General features: G+C 45.7%; 1 protein-coding gene across 3 annotated transcripts in view; it reads left to right on the top strand.

The window, feature by feature from the left end:
- The window catches only part of LOC143961241 (complement C3-like), a 649911-nt gene that overhangs the window by 257494 nt on the left and 373516 nt on the right, over positions 1 to 18901 (top strand). For all 3 annotated transcript variants that reach the window (XM_077470478.1, XM_077470476.1, XM_077470477.1), the window contains 2 exons: positions 2519 to 2648; positions 8298 to 8375. In XM_077470478.1, the coding sequence (XP_077326604.1) occupies positions 2519 to 2648; positions 8298 to 8375 (208 nt within the window). The remainder of the gene's footprint in view (positions 1 to 2518; positions 2649 to 8297; positions 8376 to 18901) is intronic.

Raw genomic sequence — 18901 nt, 5'->3', positions numbered from 1 at the left:
TGTATGCTCCATCTGACTTTTGCTGACCGAATTTCATTGTCATAGTACAGGAGACAGTCAGAGACTGCAGACATAGTACAGGAGATGATCAGAGACTACAGACACACTACAGGAGATGGTCAGAGACTGCAGTTCCTAAAGATGGCAGCAGATAATGGCAGACCAGCCCTCTCACCAGACCTGGCGATACAGCAACATCAGTTCCTCTGATCAGGAGTCAGCTAACTCTGGGTTGCCCATGGCAGGTGACCTGGCAAGCACCGCTTACTAGTACAGCAATGTGAGGAGGAGAGAGAGGGGGGTGTAAGAGCACTAAGGGTAGTGCTCAGATCTGTATTCTGGCAATGACTCCACTTCTTTCTTCACCAGGGATGGCGCCAGGCTGTGCGGCTTCCCCTCTGGTGGTGCAGGACCACAGGGTTCTCTTTCTCATGGCATCCCCTCAGCACTGTCCTCTTCCTGGAGTCCTGGGTGCACTTCTCCGAAAGCTTTCCCAGGCTCCTGTCGCTCTCTCTCCCCTCTCTTATTCAGCTGAGCATGCTGTTGTTTACAAATTAAAAATTAAGATTCCTGAATGGATACTTTCTGTGCTAATAAATATAAATGTAAATAAGTATTAAATATTACTTAATGCCTTCCGTGCATATAATGCTAATTCCCAATAAAATAAATAAATCAAATAAATCAAATGGATCAAAGTCTAGTCGCATACAGCTTCTGCGTCTGCACGCTAGTTCAAACCACTCCCGTGCGCCGATCTCCACAAAGCTTCATATACAGTCTTAAGAGTGACTTATCACCCTCAGTCCTTTAGATTATGTCCGCAACACACTTGTATCCCACTACAGCACATATAGCATTTTCCTCCTTGCTCTTTACTTTGTATCAGGAGAAGTTCAAAGCAGAGAGTATAGGTGAGCTGGAAGTACCAGGAGCTTTTAGTGCTATGTGAGTACAGACTGCATACAGATTACAAGGGAAGGGAGCTATGCAGAAAAGCAAATGAATATTTGCTTTTCTAACACTGAACCACCTCTCCGAAAATCAGGGTCTGATACCCATCACCTTATTGGCTGAAAGGACAGGCGCTGCTATTGGATGCCTAGCAGGAAGCAAGAAGAGACATACCACGCCAGGAGATCGGTAGCTGGGTTCCAGGGACCCCGAAGTCGACGGTATCCGCAGGGAAACAGGATAGTTAGCGGCGCAGGTCACGGAGCTCCCGAACTATGCTTCCACTCCGGTCGCCATCTTGGACACGCCCAAGAAGAGACACATGGAGGACACGCTGCTGCCTGATCCTCCACCAAGATGGGGTAAGTGCCGGTCAGACAGCAGGTGGGTGGGGGTCCCAGTGGCTGCATTTGATGGGGGGCAATGGCTGCATTTGATAGCACAGTGGCTGCATTTGATGGGTACAGTGAGGGTGCAATTGATGTTTTTTTTTCAGTATTTTTCAGAATTTTTCTGCTTGTGCTACCTCAAAAAATGTTGAGCACCAGTCACCACTGATATCAACACTGTACCTTTGTTAGCACTTTTTTTCCAGCTTCCAGCTGCTTCGTTGAAACTAGGACCATGCACACTCGTGGCTGCTCCCTTGTTTCTACATGGACTGCTGGGGAGGGTGGAGCCCAGAACCCTGGTCTGGTCTCTCCGAAAAGCCCATCACACACCTGCATAATCAGTGTGCTGGCTTGTCCTAAATTCTGGTCCCAGGAATGGAGATTTACTCCCACCCAGATTGCTACAGAAAAAGCTCCAGGTCCCAAACCGGATTCTACCAACCAGGGAGTAAATTGAAAAACAGTTTCTTCCAAATTACACATTTTAAAGCCCCACAACCTGCCTTGTTGAGAATCCTGGAAGAACAACACCATGACAGGGAACCATACTGTCACATCCCATACTTCAAGAAGAAGTAAAGGGCCTTGTTTTTCTGACCTGAAAATAAAGGCATAATGTGCTATTAGGAATTGCATACTAGCACATTATGTTAAACATACCTGCAAACGAAGCCCTCGTTGTTCCTACTGGAGGTCTCTTCCATCTTCGTGTCTCCATTCCGGATCCATGGATTCCAGCTGTGTGACTGGCAGGAGCTGCGTGACGTCATTCCCACACATGTGTGCAGCAGCCGCCGGTCACGGAACAGGCTTCTGAAGAAACGTTTAGCAGATATTTACAGTACCTATAGGTAAGCCTTATTATAGGCTTACCTATAGGTACAAATAAAGGGAAGTTTACTTCCTCTTTGAACACAATTGATGTACAAACCTAAATCTTATGAAAAACAATGAATAGATAAGATTGAAAAATAGATACTGATTATTGATGGTAGCAGCAATAAGGGATGTACCCTGATGATGAATATAAAGGTAATTTAGAAGGTCATAGATGATAATTGTGATGATTACTAATTTTTTTTTTCTCCATTTTTGGCCATCTATATTCAAATAAATGAGAAAGGAGAAAAAGAATGTTATGCTTGTCAATAAAATAAATATTTCCTTCTGAGGTTTGGAGCTGGATTGAGAAATTTGACATTGGATGTACCACAAGAAGTGGAGCTGATGCCCTGGGAGTGTTTTATGATGCTGGAGTTACGTTACATACAAATTTACAAGGAACAACAGCTCAAAGAACAGGTGATGATTACTCACATCTATTGTATGCCTGAGATGGCCACACACATCTAGACCTTCACTTGCCACCAATATCTAGACCCATGCTAGCCACACATACTGTATCTAGACCTGAGCTGACCACACAAAGCTAGTCATGTACTATGTACACACATCTAAACCCATGCTGGACACACACATTTAGACCCTTGCATGTCCACGCACTTCTAGACCTGTGCTGGCCACACACATCTAGACCCATGCAGGCCATAGACACCTAGATCTGAGCTTGCCATACAGGTGAAACTCGAAAAATTTGAATATCATGTAAACATTCATTTATTTCAATAATGCAACTTAAAAGGTGAAACTAATATATGAGAGAGACTCATTACATGCAAAGCAAGATAGTTTAAGCCGTGATTTGTCATAATTGTGATGATTATGGCTTACAGCTCATGAAAACCCCAAATCCACAATCTCAGAAAATTTAAGTTGAATTAGTGAAATAAATTAACTTTTGCACGATATTCAAATTTTTCGAGTTTCACCTGTTCATACCAAGACCTGAGCTAGCCACACACATCTAGACCTGAGCTGGCTTCACCCATCTATACAGTACCTGAGCTGGCCGAATACATTTAGGCACCCTTTACACCTATGCGAATTAGATGCGGCTTACACCGCATCCAATTTGCAGGACATTTTAAAATACATTAATTTGAATGTATCTGGTTCATATGTGTGCATTGCATTCGCACTATGCATTGCCCAAAAAACATGTGTGTTTTTTGGGCATTGCGGTGCGAATTACAAGCACGTTATCTTCTATGGGAATGCATCTGATTCGCAGATGCATTCCGTTCTGAACACATTCTCTCCTTCTCCTCACCTTCTACACCTTCTCCTCTCCCTGCTCACTGATCTGCAGCTACAATGGAGAGGAACCACTGAAGAGCTGTGTTTTCTCTTTGCAGAGAAAACGGAGCTGGAATTCGCACCACACATGTGTGAACCCAGCCTCAGACTTCTGCTGTCCACATGCATCTATAACAATTCTGGCCACAAAAATTTGCCTGCTCTGGCCACAGCCATCTAGATCTGTGCCATCCACACATATCTACACTAATTCTAGCCACACATATCCTGACCTGCACAGACCACACACAGACTTGATCTGTATAAACACACTTAGATCCATGCTGGCTACACACTTCTGGACCCATGCTAGCTGCACATATCTTGACCTGCAGTGGCAACACTTATCTTGATCCATATTGGCTACACACTTCTATGCCTATGCATTGGCACACACATCTAGATCCGCTCTGGCCACACACATCTAGACTTGTGCCAGTAACCCACATCTAGACGTGTGTTGACCACACCCATATAGACCTCTGCTGGCCTTGCATATCTTTACCCATTCTGACCACACACATCTAGACCTACACTGGATAGATATATGCTGGCCTCACACATCTTGAATTATCCCAGCCACACATCTAGACCCACCCTGATCACAAATCTCTAGAGCCATGCTGGTCACAAACACATAGATTGGTGCTGACCACTAGCCACACACATATAGACCAATGCTCACCCGTCACCACACACATCTAGACCCATGCTTGCCAAACACATTTAAACCGTTGTTGTGCATGCAGAGCTTGGGTTGAAAGATGACATAGATACCAAGAGGGTCCATTGAAAGCAGCTTTTTATATTGAACTTATTGGGAAATTGCACTATACTGAAAGTTTACTCAAAGAGGAAGAGACCACACATCTAATGCCGCATACACACGTCCGGTTTTCCCGTCGGAATAAACTCTGAAGGTTTTTCCAATGGAGTTCCAATGGAGTTCCGACGGAGTTCCGCTGAAACTGTCTTAATTCCACATGATCACACCAAAGTCCTATTGTCAAGAACGCGGTGGCGTACAGCACATACGACGGGACTAGAAAAAGGAAGTTCAATAGCCAGTAGCCAATAGCTGCCGTCTCATACTTGCTTCAGAGCAAGCGTCATTTTTTTGGTCCGTCAGAAAAGCATACATACGAGCGGCTTTCCTGATAGGAATTGGTTCCATCTGAAATATTTAGAACGTGTTCTATTTCTAGGTCCGTCAGAATAAAAAAAAAAAAAAAAAGTCAGATGAGGCCCACACACGATATACGATGAAAAGATTCCGTCTGACTTTTTCTGTCAGACATTCCGCTCGTGTGTACGCTGCATCAATCTACACTGGCCACTAGAGATCGACTGATATTGTTTTTTCTGTGCCAATACGATACCGATATTTAGGCCACCTCTCAGGCCAATAGTCAATATTGTGTGCCGATATTCTGTACATTTACAAAAAATAAGTTTTTTTTTTTTATCACTGTTATTGCTGTCACAAGTAATGTAAATATCCCTTGTGACAGTAATCGGCAGTGACAGGTTCTCTTTTTGGAGAGATCAGGGGGCTATAAGACCCCAAACCCCTTCTCTGCATGTGAAAGTATTCAAAACGTCAAGATTGGCATTTTTGAATACTTTATATTTTTTTAAACTGGCACCTTTAAGATTCCAGTAATCCGAGAAGTGATGTCATGACATTGTTTCCAGGTTACTAGATCTGAGACCTTTGTCCAGCGGGCGAAAATAACGGCTGGTTGCTCGGGCCACCCAGTGGGATGGGAGGGCCAGGGCGAGCAGTGAAAGGCAGTGGGAGGGGAGCGACGTCCCCTCCCGCTGCTTGTAATAACAGCCGAGTGGCTGCTGAGCTGCATTGGTTGTTATTACAATAAAGCCGACTGTCCGCTCAAAAGAATGGTACTAGAGTGATGCCTGCTGCTGCTTGCATCAGCCCGCTAAAACCCCTTGAAACAAAAATGGTAATATGGGGTACATTTGTGCCCGATAGTGAATATCAGCCGCTGATAATCAGTCGATCCCTACTGGCCACACATACCTAGACCTGAACTAGCTTAACACACTTCAGACGCATGCTAGCTTATGACCTGCAGTAGCCATACGCATCTAGACCCACATTGGCTACACAATTCTAGACCCATGAATAGCCAAACAAATCTAGACTTGTACTGGCCTCACCTTTCTTTACCTATTCTGGCCACACACATCTAGACCCACTCTAGCCATAAACATCTAAACCCATGCTGGCTACTAAGAATGAGCTCCGGCGTGTTCGCACACTCTACGTGCAGAGCACGCCAGGAAGTCGGCGCAGCGCTGCGCTATTCACAGGCAGTGAGACATTGCCCCGATGCGCGGCTGCAGAGATTGGGAAATGTCTCACTGCCTGTGATTAGCGCAGCGCTGCGCCGACTTCCTAGCGAGCTGTGCACGTGGAGTGTGTGAACACGGCAGAGCTCATCCCTACTGGCTACACATATCTAGACTGGTGCTGCCCCCATTTCTGGACTGGTGCTAGCCACACACATATAGGCCTACACTTGCCACTCTAGACTCTTTCTAGTTAAAGACATCTACATTTGTGCTGGCCATATATAACAAGTATAGGCGCAACCAAATCAGAGGTCATAAACATTCAGATACAAATCTGTTGCCAAAAACAAAACAAAAAAAAAATAGGTGATAATAAAAAGTCTGACCAGTCCATATAGTAAATATAGGCTAAAAGAGTTTATAAAGTAATGGTGACAAAGGAAGAAAAGCATCCAAAAAATGTAAGCAGGGTTGCCATCATGATAGGGTAGAAACCAATTCCTCAGCTGCAACAGAACACAAGTAGAGAGGCGCCTCTGGGTGCAGTAATTTAGAAAAATCACTTTAATAATATATGTAGATCAACTCACATTACTAAATCCGTCATTGTGTTATTTAATACCATCCTTTTTTATCTCTACTAAATGTGAGTTGATCTACTGCACCCAGAGGCGCCTCTCTACTTGTGTTCAGCTGTGCTGGCCATGCAGCATTTGGACCGATACAAGGAGGACATTGCAGGTACTTGGAGGGTCCAGAGAAGGGTCCACTTTATAAGGTGAACAGATGGGGAAATTATGGTACACTGGGTGTTTCCCCAAAAGGGAAATGTGTATTCTGCAAAGAAGTTTTAAGATAAAATGAGTATGTTTAATCAGTTTAATATGAAGAACTATTATTTACTTTTTTTTTCCACTTTTTGGATATCTGCTTAACCCTTTCACTACCAGGACCTTTTATTTTTTATTTTTTTTACACATTTCAAAAATGCACACAAGGGCCTAAAATGTGTTAAAACAACAAAACATTCTATATTTTCTGAAAACAGGGGTCCTGAAGAAGAAAATGGTGGTATTTATAATTATATATGTCACATGAAATTAGCGTAGTTTATCAAATCAATTTTCAGTAAAAATTACACTAAAGTTCATTTTAGAGCACACAAACTCAATATATTACCCATTTTTGGGGAAAATATAAAAGGTGAGGTTGCGTTGAGTAAATGGATACCAAAACATGTAAAATTGTCCGATCATGAAACAGCGGCAAACATTGTAAGCCAAAATTGACTTTGAATGATGGCTCTAGAATTATTGCTCTCACTATGGAGAGTGTGGCGATATGTAATACATGGGGTAGCACAATTGTTGTATGCTTACATAGCTACACTTGATGCATGTGATTGTGTACCAATGAGTAGGGATGGGATACTTTAATTTTTTTGGGGTATTTCTTAATGTCTTATATGTTACTTATTTTTAAAGCGTTATTTTTACTTAACGTTATTGCTATTGTTTTGGCATATTGCTCGTAAAGCTCAGTGCTGCTGGGAAATGACAGCTGTGAACCCAGAAGCGAATGTAATACACATTGATTTCAGGTGCATTCACCGGAGGGAGCCTAAGCTCTTGTACACACGGTCAGAGATTCCGTCGGAATGTGTCCGATCGGAGCGCTTTGTCGGATATTCCGACTGTGTGTGGTCTGCATCGGACTGTTTCAGTCGGAATATCCGTCGTACCAAATTTTCCAACTTGCCAGAAATATTTTCAGAAAAAAAGCTCCGATAGGACAAACTCCGATCATGTGTAGAGAATTCCGATCGGAAAAAGTGCCACGCATTCTCAGATCAAATTCCTACATCAAAGCTATTGGCTACTAGCCTGAACATAGTCCCATCGTAACGAAATTACGTCATCACATTCTGAAAGATAGGATTTTCCGACAACTTTGTCCGACCGTGTGTATGCAACAGTTTCGGACACGATCCGTCGGACAAAATCCGACGGACAAAATCAGAAGGATTTGGTTGTCGGAATCTCCAACCGTGTGTACAAGGGCTAAGAGAACCAATGTTCTGTGATCTCCCTCTGCCCCACCCAAAGACACCCACTAGGCATGCCACAGATGTAAGCTTAAGATTGGTGACAATACAAATGTTAAACTTGCAGAGAAATAATCTTATCTACATTATAAAAAGAGTTTTTTTACTGTTAAGTCGGACAGACTTTGGAAATCTGCCCTCTTAAAATGAACTAAATATACTTAGCCAAGACCTCACTAGCAATTCGTTTTTTCTGACCGCCATTCTAAAATTTCAGTCATCTGAAATCCTCCTGTTTTAGTACTTTGATTTCTCATTAAAATTATTCTAAATTAATAACTGGACATTTTTTTTTAAATTATTAATGTTTTTGTTTCTCTTTATTTTTTTTACAGAGCCTTTCTGTCGAGGCAACAGAAAGGTGACCCGTAGAAGGCGTGCAACTGAGAATCAAATTCAGAAAATAGAAAAAGGTAAAATTATTGCAATATCTAACCAATTCAATACAGGTCATTTATACACCCTAACTTCCCAGACCAATTTTTAGCTTTCAGCGCTCTCACACTTTGAATGACAATTACTCATTATGCAACACTGTACCCAAACAAAATTTTCATAATTTTTTCATACAATTAGAGATTTCTTTTGGTGGTATTTAATCACCACTGGGTTTTTTTCTTTTTTGCGACATAAGTGAAAAAATAGCAAAAATTTTGAAAAAAAATACGATTTTTTTTTTTCATTTCTATGATAAAATTTTGCAAATAAGTAATTTGTGTTCTTAAATTTGGGCCATAATTTATACTGCTACATCTCTTTGGTAAAAATAACCCAAATTAGTGAATATCATTTAGTATTATATTTTGTGAAAGTTATAGTCTACAAGCTATGGTGCAAATCATTGAAAAAAATAATTGAAAACTGATCACATCTGATCACACCTGATGCACTGACGGCTTATCTCACTTCTTGAGGCTCTGAAATGTCAGGAAAGTACAAATACCCCTTTTTGAAAAGTAGACAGTCAAAAGGTATTTAGTAAGTTTGGTGAGTTTTTTGAAGTTGTAATTTTTTCCCACAATTCTTGGGAAAAAGAAGAATTTTTATTTTTTTTTCACAAAATTGTCATAACAACAAGTTATTTCTCACACACAGCATATGCATACTTCCAATTACACCCCAAAATACATTCTGCTACTCCTCCCGAGTATGTCGGTACCACATGTATGTGACTTATACACAGCCTGGCCACACAGAGAGGTCCAACATGCAGGGAGCACCATCAGGGGTTCTAGGAACATAAATTACACCTCTAATTTCCTAATGACCTATTACATTTGTGAAGGCCCTGGAAAACCAGGACAGTGGGATTACCCACAAAATGACCCCATTTTGGAATGCAAACACCCCAACATCTATTCTATGAAGCATCTTTTGAACGGTTAATTTTTTTACACAGGTCTTCAGAAAACGTGGAAAGAAAATAAAAATCTTTTTTTTTTTACACAAACTTGTAAATTTATAGATATTTCTAACACATAGCATGTATATAGCAAACAATACACCTCCAAAAAAACACATTCTATTGCTCCTCCTGAGTATGGCGATACCACATGTGTGAGGCTTTTACACAGCCTGGCCACATACAGAGGCCCAACATTGAAGTAGTACCTTCAGGCGTTCTAGGAGCATAAATTACACATCTCATTTCATTCCTTGCTATCACACTTTTGAAGGTCCTGAGCACCAGGACAGTGGAACTACCCACAAAATGACCCCATTTTGGAAAGCAAACACCCCAACATATATTCTATGAGGCATGGGCTGCAGATAGATACTTGGGTATTCTAATGGGTTGATGACAGGTACTCTGGTACTCCGATGGGCTGGTGACAGGTACTCGGGTACTTCGATGAGCTGATGACAGGTACTCGGGTACTTGATGGCCTGGTGACAGGTACTCAGATGGGCTGTGACAGGTACTTGGGTACTCAGAGGAACTGTGACAGGTACCCAGGTACTCGGATGGACTGTGACAGGTACTCAGGTACTCAGATAAACTGTGACAGGTACTCGGGTACATTGTGACAGGTACTCAGGTACTTGGGTACTCAGATGAACTGTGACAAGTACTCAGGTACTCAGATAAACTGTGACAGGTACTCAGGTACAGATAAACTGTGACAGGTACTCGGATGAACTGTGACAGGTACTCGGTTGAACTGTGACAGGTACTCGGTTGAACTGTGACAGGTACTCGGTTGAACTGTGACAGGTACTCGGTTGAACTGTGACAGGTACTCGGTTGAACTGTGACAGGTACTCGGTTGAACTGTGACAGGTACTCGGTTGAACTGTGACAGGTACTCGGATGAACTGTGACAGGTACTCGGATGAACTGTGACAGGTACTCGGATGAACTGTGACAGGTACTCGGATGAACTGTGACAGGTACTCAGATGAACTGTGACAGGTACTCAGATGGACTGTGACAGGTACTCAGATGGACTGTGACAGGTACTCGGGTACTCAGATGAACTGTGACAGGTACTCGGGTACTCAGATGAACTGTGACAGGTACTCGGGTACTCAGATGAACTGTGACAGGTGCTCGGGTACTATTCGGGTACTCAGATGAAAGTGCGCCATGCATGTAGACAGTACATGTGACCAGCTGTGATTGGACACAACCGATCATGTGGTAAAGAGCCATATTTTTATTGGGTTTGAGGGACACACCTCATCCACGATCGCCACGCTGTGGGCCCCCAGAGGTCTGCAGGAGCGGCGAGAAGCCGAGCACGTCATATGACGCCCGCCCAGGATGGGAGATCCCATCTGCAGATGTCATATGACTATAGCCCGGTACTGAAGTGGTTAAAAAAAAAAAAAACTCCTACAGATGTATGTTAGAAGTAGTAGAACACTGGCAATAATACAGTATATATACACCTTATAGCTTCTGGGGCTAAGGACAATGCCTTATCCTAAGGATTGCCTCACACTAACCCTTCCTTATACAAAGCCTTTGGTTGCATGCTCACTGAGCTTTACTGGAAGCCTCTATGGCAGGGATCTCCAAACTTTCTAAACATAGGGCAATTTTGTCTTTTGGGGGACAGACTATGGCCTTTGAGAGTTAGAAAAGGCCCCAATGTCAGTGGAAAAAAACAATGCCCTATCTTTGGTGTCAGTGGGAGGAATTGTGTCCTTTTATTGGTGTCATTGTGAGGAGCTTTACACCATTACTGGTGTCATTGGGAGGAAGTGTGCTCCATTGTTGGTATTAGTGGATGAAATAGTGCCCCAAGGGCCGGTTAAAAGCAATCAAAAGGCCACATCTGGCCCCCAGGCCGCAGTTTGGAGACCACTGCTCTATTGTAATGACCTCGCTGTGCCTAAATATACTGCTGCCACAAACTTCCTCATTCAAGCCTGACATATTTGTTGACATAAACAAACACATCAATAAAATGTAGGATTATATTGGTATGTATATTGCAAATACTGACAACATAACATGCTTATAGCACTGGTTACAATATTAAAAAGCCCTTATAAAGGGGTCTGTGCAATAAATAGCATCCAGAAGGAAAGAAATAACTGATATCAGTTCTATCCCTTACCCATTAAATTCAAACTTTGAAATAAAAATGTTGTGTTTGGAGTTCTACTTTAGATACCTTACAGTGAGAAAGGGAGTTTTTGACTGACAGTCAGCAGCTCTCTGCTCTGCCCAATTCTCACTCACTGGAGCGCTGGGCTGTGGAGGGGGTGGGAGTGGCCGGCTCAGGCTTTCAGTGACTCCCTGAAAGGCTGAGCTGGTGCCGGTCCAGGCATGTGGGCGAATCCTGACTCCATGGTCACAATCTTGCCTGACCCTGGACCGTCTCTGTGACGTCAGAGGACTTCAGCCCATTGTGTGCTGAAAACGGGTCACAGGAGTTCAAAATGAACTGCACTCTTGTGATCCAAATGAGCTTTGGCTGTACTTCTCCTTTAAAAAAGCAAGAGGGCCATCCTAATCTAGTGCTCTAAATCCAGCACTCTAAAATAAACCTGTTTTGAAGTAATGCATTTGTATTCATTATAACCCCAAGAAATATATTTCTAAATGCAGCTAGTAACTGAATTTGACTTCATATAAGCCTTTTGCAATTACTTGTACAGCAACATTTAGGTTAAGAAAGGGATGGGCAGCAATAGCAGTAGGAATGAGTTCAGGGTTCAGTCCAAAGCACAGGCTATTTGTTTATTTGGATGAATGCCCAAACATTTACCTGTTTGGCATCACGTATAATAGTGGTATTACTTCCACTATTACACATGACAGCTTTCTGCTGTTAGTAGTTGTTAAGGAAGCCAGCGGGTGCAGGTACCGCTGAGTCCTTACCAACCAGTGACATCATTGACCACATTCACTTACACTGCTGGTAATCCCTGGCCATGTAAGCAAAGGGGTGGAGATAGTTTAATAAAAATAATGGTGTGGGGTCCCTCCCTTTTTTCAGACCAGACGCTTTGGGTCTGATATAGATTTTAAGTCAATACCGCAAAAGAAATGTGTGAGGCCCCCCAGGAAATCCATACCAGACCCTTAATCCAGCATGCAGCCTGGCTGATCAAGAGATGATGAGCACGACCCCCCCCCCCCTTCCCAAATCACACCAGGCCATATGCAAGGGACACCCTTGGCAAACCACTTTGTTTGCATGTTGATGAGGATAAGGGCCTCTTCCCCACAACTTGGCTGATGGCTGTGGGGGTCTGGGAGGAGGAGTATCAGAATCTGAAAGCCCCCTTTAACAATATGTAGCACCCAGATACCATGCCCCAATGTGAATGAGTATATGGTCAAAGACATCACCTGGGAGACAATGCCCCATGTACTGTATATATAGCTATTATCCACTGGACTTGTCATTCATTGGGTGATAAGCGAATGTACAAGTCATTTTTTTTTCCCTGGGTTGGCAGGTATCGAGCATTGTGATTGATGAGGATCTGCTTTGCTGGACAATGTAATTGAGGATGAGATTGCAACGAGGGCCAGTTTTTTGAGATTTTTATCAATCTTCACAGATGGAGAACCTTGAAGCTGACTCAGGACTCCTGACTGTAAAATAATTGGTAAATCAGCTGCCAGCACCTTTTGTAGAAGACACCATACTCCATTGACGTTCCCAGCTCAACATCCAAGCTTCTCCCTGTCCATCAAGACATTTTGAGGTGCTCAATGGCTCCTCAATCCCCAAGCTCCACAAGGTCCCAAATCCAGGCCTCTGTCCAGCCAATTGGCCACCCCCTCAGGTAGCAGGCTTCAGAGTTTTCAGCAGCACAACACCCCTCCTCCATGCAGGAGGCCCAAGGGAGAATGGACTGACTTTCCAAGGTCACACCCTGCGTATTTATACCCTCTCTTTGAATGCACCAGTGGTCAGGAAACTCTTATGCCGCGTACACACGGGCGGACTGTCTGGCCTACTTAGTCCGCCGAAACACATTTCAGCGGACAGTCCGCTCGTGTGTGGGCTTCAGTGGACTTTTTCAGCGTGCAGTCTGGCGGACGAAGTATTTCGGAATGTTGGAAATACTGTCCGCTGGACTCGCATTTCGGCGGACAATCCGCCCGTGTGTGTGCCAGTACGCTGTACTTTTGAAATGAGCGAAGGAGACGTCGCTGGCCCCGCCGCCTGGTATGGACTTAAAGGGGAACCCCAACGCCGAAAAAAATCGGCGTGGGGGTCCCCCCAAGTCCACAACAGACCCTTGTCCGAGCACGCTACCCGGCCGGCCAGGAAAGGGGGGGGGAGCGAGCGCCCCCCCTCCTGAGCCGTACCAGGCCGCGTGCCCTCGACATGGGGGGGTGCCTTGGGGAAGGGGGGGCCGCGCGGCCCCCCCACCCCAAAGCATCTTGTCCCCATGTTGATGAGGACAAGGGCCTCTTCCCAACAACCCTGGCTGTTGGTTGTCGGGGTCTGCGGGCGGGGGGCTTATCGGAATCCGGGAGCCCCCTTTAATAAGGGGGCCCCCGATACCGGCCCCCCACCCTATGTGAATGAGTATGGGGTACAATGTACCCCTACCCATTCACCTGTAAAATAAAAGTACAAAAAAAAACACAACACACGAGATAAAATATTTTATTGCACAGCTCCGGGGGTCTTCCCGCCGGACTCCTCCGCTATCTTCTTGTAGCTCTTCTGCTAGCGGAGGAGTCCGGCTTTCTTCCTCGCCGCCGGCCTCTTCTCCCGACTTCGGGGGTCTTGTCCCCCTCTTCGGTTCTTCTGCCGGGCCACCGCGCCTTCTTATAGCTCTTTTACAGGCGGTGGCCCGGTCTTCTTCTTCTTCTTCTTCTCCAGGAGATGTTGCCTCGACGATCTCTCCGGCCGGAATGCCAGGGACGCACTGCGCGGCCACTTATATAGGGACAATGGGGTGGTGTCACATGGCTTTATGTCACATGGGTTGGTCACATGGTGACCCCGCCCCCTTACGATGTCATAGTCCCCATGTGACATCAACCCATGTGACCAACCCATGTGACATAAAGCCATGTGACACCGCCCCATTGTCCCTATATAAGTGGCCGCGCAGTACGTCCCTGGCATTCCGGCCGGAGAGATCGTCGAGGCAACATCTCCTGGAGAAGAAGAAGAAGAAGAAGAAGAACGGAAGGCGGCGGCTGACGGCGGCGACAGAAGACCGGGCCACCGCCTGTAAAAGAGCTATAAGAAGGCGCGGTGGCCCGGCAGAAGAACCGAAGAGGAGGACAAGACCCCCGAAGTCGGGAGAAGAGGCCGGCGGCCAGGAAGAAAGCCGGACTCCTCCGCTAGCAAAAGAGCTACAAGAAGATAGCGGAGGAGTCCGGCGAGAAGACCCCCGAAGACGGAAGACCCCCGGAGCTGTGCAATAAAATATTTTATCTCGTGTGTTGTGGTTTTTTTTGTACTTTTTTTTTACAGGTGAATAGGTAGGGGTACATTGTACCCCATACTCATTCACATAGGGTGGGGGGCCAGTATCCGGGGGCCCCCTTATTAAAGGGGGCTCCCGGATTCCGATAAGCCCCCCGCCCGCAGACCCCGACAACCAACGGCCAGGGTTGTCGGGAAGAGGCCCTCGTCCTCATCAACATGGGGACAAGGTGCTTTGGGGTGGGGGGGCACCCCCCCATGTTGAGGGCACGCGGCCTGGTACGGCTCAGTAGGGGGGGCGCTCGCTCGCCCCCCTTTCCTGGCCGGCCGGGTAGCATGCTCGGACAAGGGTCTGTTGTGGACTTGGGGGGACCCCCACGCCGTTTTCTTTTGGCGTTGGGGTTCCCTTTAAGTCCATACCAGGCGGCGGTGTCAGCGACGTCTCCTTCCCGGGCCCCGCCTACCTGGAGACGCGCTCAAAATGAGCGGACTTTCCTCCGCGTGTGTGGGCGAGTCCGTTCATTTCAAAAGTAGGGCGGATAGTATGGCGGACTTAGTCCACCGTATTAGTCCGCTCAAAAAGTGCCGTGTGTGGGCAAGTCCGTTCATTCGAAAGTATGACGGACTGTCCGTCGGATTGTCTGACGGTCTAAGTTGGCCAGACAGTCCGCCACGTGTGTACGCGGCTTTACAGGTTGGTCAAGGAGAGATAAATATTCATAAATCTGATCAGTGCAGCTCTCATGCTATTGTCAGAAGCAGCAGTGCCACCTACTGTCAACAGGACACATGCAGTAACCAATGCCCAGGAGAAAACCAAGAAAGTAGAGCTACGTTAAGCTGACTGCAGCTTGGTAGCACTACATTTAAATTGACACCCCTGCTTAGGGCAGGGTGGCTACACCATAGGGCCAATACTAGTGTCCCTGTATGGCTACCTCCAAATTCGGCAGCACCTATATTCCCCCTATTTAAAGTGCAGCCAGACATTTAGATAGCCAACATTTTTTGTCCATTCATTTTTTAAATACATTCTTCACAGAAAATATTTTTAATTCAGTTATGAACCGATGCAATCTTTATTCCCTAGCAGTATGTCACCGAAAATCCCAGCCCCTGTTTATGCCCATCCCAGCACAGTTCAAGAGTTTAAAGTGTTTCTTGGCCTCACACAAATATGGGACATTGCACACATCATCATATGCCATCCTACTCTTCCATTATGTGCAGTATATGCTATAAAATGATTGTTATTTCTACACTTCAATTACAATACCCTGTGCCCTCCCCAAAATAAACCCAAATAAGACAAGCTTTATAAAATTAGACCACTGATGAATTATTTACCCAAGAACTTTCTGAAATCTAACAAACACAATTGTGTTAATAAATCCCTCATCCACTTTACAGACAGACTGGTCATCAAACAATACAGTATAACCCAAGTAAACAGTCAGATAAGGGGTGGATATACAAACTTTCTGAGCGGGTTATAGGCTACACATATAACTTCCAAGTTTATGTAGGAAAAGACAGCCAGTTGCAGCTGCCTGGATACCCAACCTACTATATATGGAAGCAAGTTATTAGAGATATACTGTCGCCCAGATTCAGACAAATGCACAAAGTTGATTGGATGGTACTTTACAGTACACATGTTCCAAAACACACCGCAAAAGCAACCTGTCAGGTCACCTTGAGGCGTTGGAGCCATGCTTAGAGGAGAGGTTATAAAAACCACCAGGTGGAAGTGGCTGACCTCTTAGTCTGAAGACATGGGGGAAGGTAAGCAAACACAGGAAGATCACTGCATAACCATGACAGTACCCTCCCTCTTACGAGGCCTCCCCCTCCCCCCGCCTGGGTCCAGGCTTAAAGGGAAACTCCAGATGGAACCTCCTTAACAGACAGGGAGCAAAGACCTCAGATGCAGTGATCCAAGACCTCTCCTCAGGACCCAACCCTTTCCAAAGTACGAGGTACTGAAGAATGCCTTTACGGAGCTGGGAATCCAAAACTTGACTAACCTCGTATTTTAGATTATCCTCAGAGACCGAAACAGAGGTAGGGAGAGGACGAGAGGACTTGAGGACTAAAGGCTTTTTAGGAATGGGTAAGGGCATGAGAAGATCAGGAGTTTGAGCAGGGTCCCCCACACCCTTAAAAATGAGCTGGGCATCCATAACAGGACCACCAGACTGGGCAGAGGTCAGTGGATCCCTGAGGTCAGGTTGGTTAGAAAGTGACATGTCACAAGAGTCAATTGACGGAGCGATCACGTGGTAAACGGCCGCAATGAGCGGCCGTTTACCGTGATCCGTGATGCGCCGGGTCCTGTGGACCCGGCGGTCACAGATGCTCTCGAGTGCGCGCCCCAGGGGGCGCGCGAGAGCGGAATTCTGGGAGGACGTCGTATGACGTCCTCCCAGAGTTAAACAACCACCCTGAAGCCGTCATTCGGCTATGGGCCGGTTGTAAAGCGGTTAAACGGGTTTGAACGGACATAGTAGCAGTAGGGTGAGGCCAGGTCACCGAAGGTGCTGAACAAGAAGCAGGAAGCTCATTGGGCATGGGCTGGACTGGCATAACCGGTGCAGAGGTCGACTGGATAGTATTGTCAAGTGTAGCGACCATCTCAATCGCATCACAGGGCATAGCAACTGTGGAACTTGCAGACAAGTTAGCCTGGCTGTGCGTCCAAGGGAGATTAGGGGCAGACAAAGGTAAATGGTCATGCAAACTGGAGTGAATGATCGACTCAGGTTCATAAGTGGGCTCCTCATCCAGAGTACCACATGACCTAGAGAGTGCATCAGTCCAACTATTGCAGGACGCATCCCAGAGATCGCTATAAACAGTGGGAATAGCAGAAGATACTGGGATGGTGGTAACAGGAAGTTTCTCTTTTGGGGTACCCTTGAGTAAGCAGGAAGAGGAACAGGAGGAACCCCAAGCCAGGATCTGACCAGCAGACCAGTCGACGTGTGGAGAATGGAGCCGTAACCAAGGAAGACCTAATATGATAGGAGACGAAGCCTTAGGTAAGACAAGGAAGGATATCCACTCCTGGTGGAGTTTCCCTACTGACATCTTAACAGGAATAGTCTGAAAGCGGATAGGACCCCCTGGGAGAAAAGTGCCATCAATCGCCAAGACCACTAATGGCGTTGTAAGGGGCAAAAGGGTAAGTCTCATGGAGGATGCAGTTTCCCAATCCATGAAATTGGCAGCGGCTCCGGAATCCAGATATGCTGAGACCAAACGAGAGGAAGCACCGACACGAAGCAACACGGAAAGGAGACGACAAGAAGGTGAAGGTGATATTTCAGGGTCTAATACTCCACCTTCCAGATGTATTAGCCCTGAGCGTTTTTCCGGACGAAGAGAACAAGTATCACGGAAATGACCTTTGGCTCCACAATAAAGGCATAGGCCCAGAGTTCTGCGCCTAGCACATTCTTCGGGAGATAACTTAGTCCAGCCCAACTACATAGGTTCCTCGGTAGGCAGGGGGTGCTCCTCGGATCGAATAGAAGGGACTGGGGGACTCAGACTGCCTAAAGAACGGGGAGTGCTGGCATCTTTTTTTCAGGGCCCTCTCCTGAAGGCGAATATCGATCTGGTTACACAAGGTGATGACACTGTCCAGATCAGCAGGAAGGGATCTTCCTGCTAATTCATCCTTCACTCTGTCAGAGGCCATGTAAAAAGGTTGCAACTAGGGCCTCATTATTCCAGCTCAATTCAGCTGTGAGGATACGGAACTGAAGAGCATACTGCCCCACAGACGCAGACTCTTGACGGAGATGTAAAAGAGCGCTAGCCGCTGAGGAGACACGACCCGGTTCCTCGAAGATATTCTGAAAAAGTTTCAAGAAATCACACAGGCTAGAAACCACTGAATCATTCAGTACCCACAGAGGGGCGGCCCAAGCTAACGACTCGCCGGACAGGAGGGATATGATATATGTGACTTTTGCCCGATCGGACAGGAAGTTTTGGGGCTGAAGTTCAAAATGAATAGTGCACTGGATAAGGAACCCCCTGTAAGGCCTTGGAGTCCCGAGAGAAATGGACCGGAG

Source organism: Lithobates pipiens, unplaced genomic scaffold (genome assembly GCF_037356315.1).
Source record: "Lithobates pipiens isolate NorthernLeopardFrog02 unplaced genomic scaffold, aLitPip1_a1.2 Scaffold_8, whole genome shotgun sequence".
NCBI lineage: Eukaryota > Metazoa > Chordata > Amphibia > Anura > Ranidae > Lithobates > Lithobates pipiens.
This window is presented reverse-complemented; position numbering and strand designations above follow the sequence as displayed.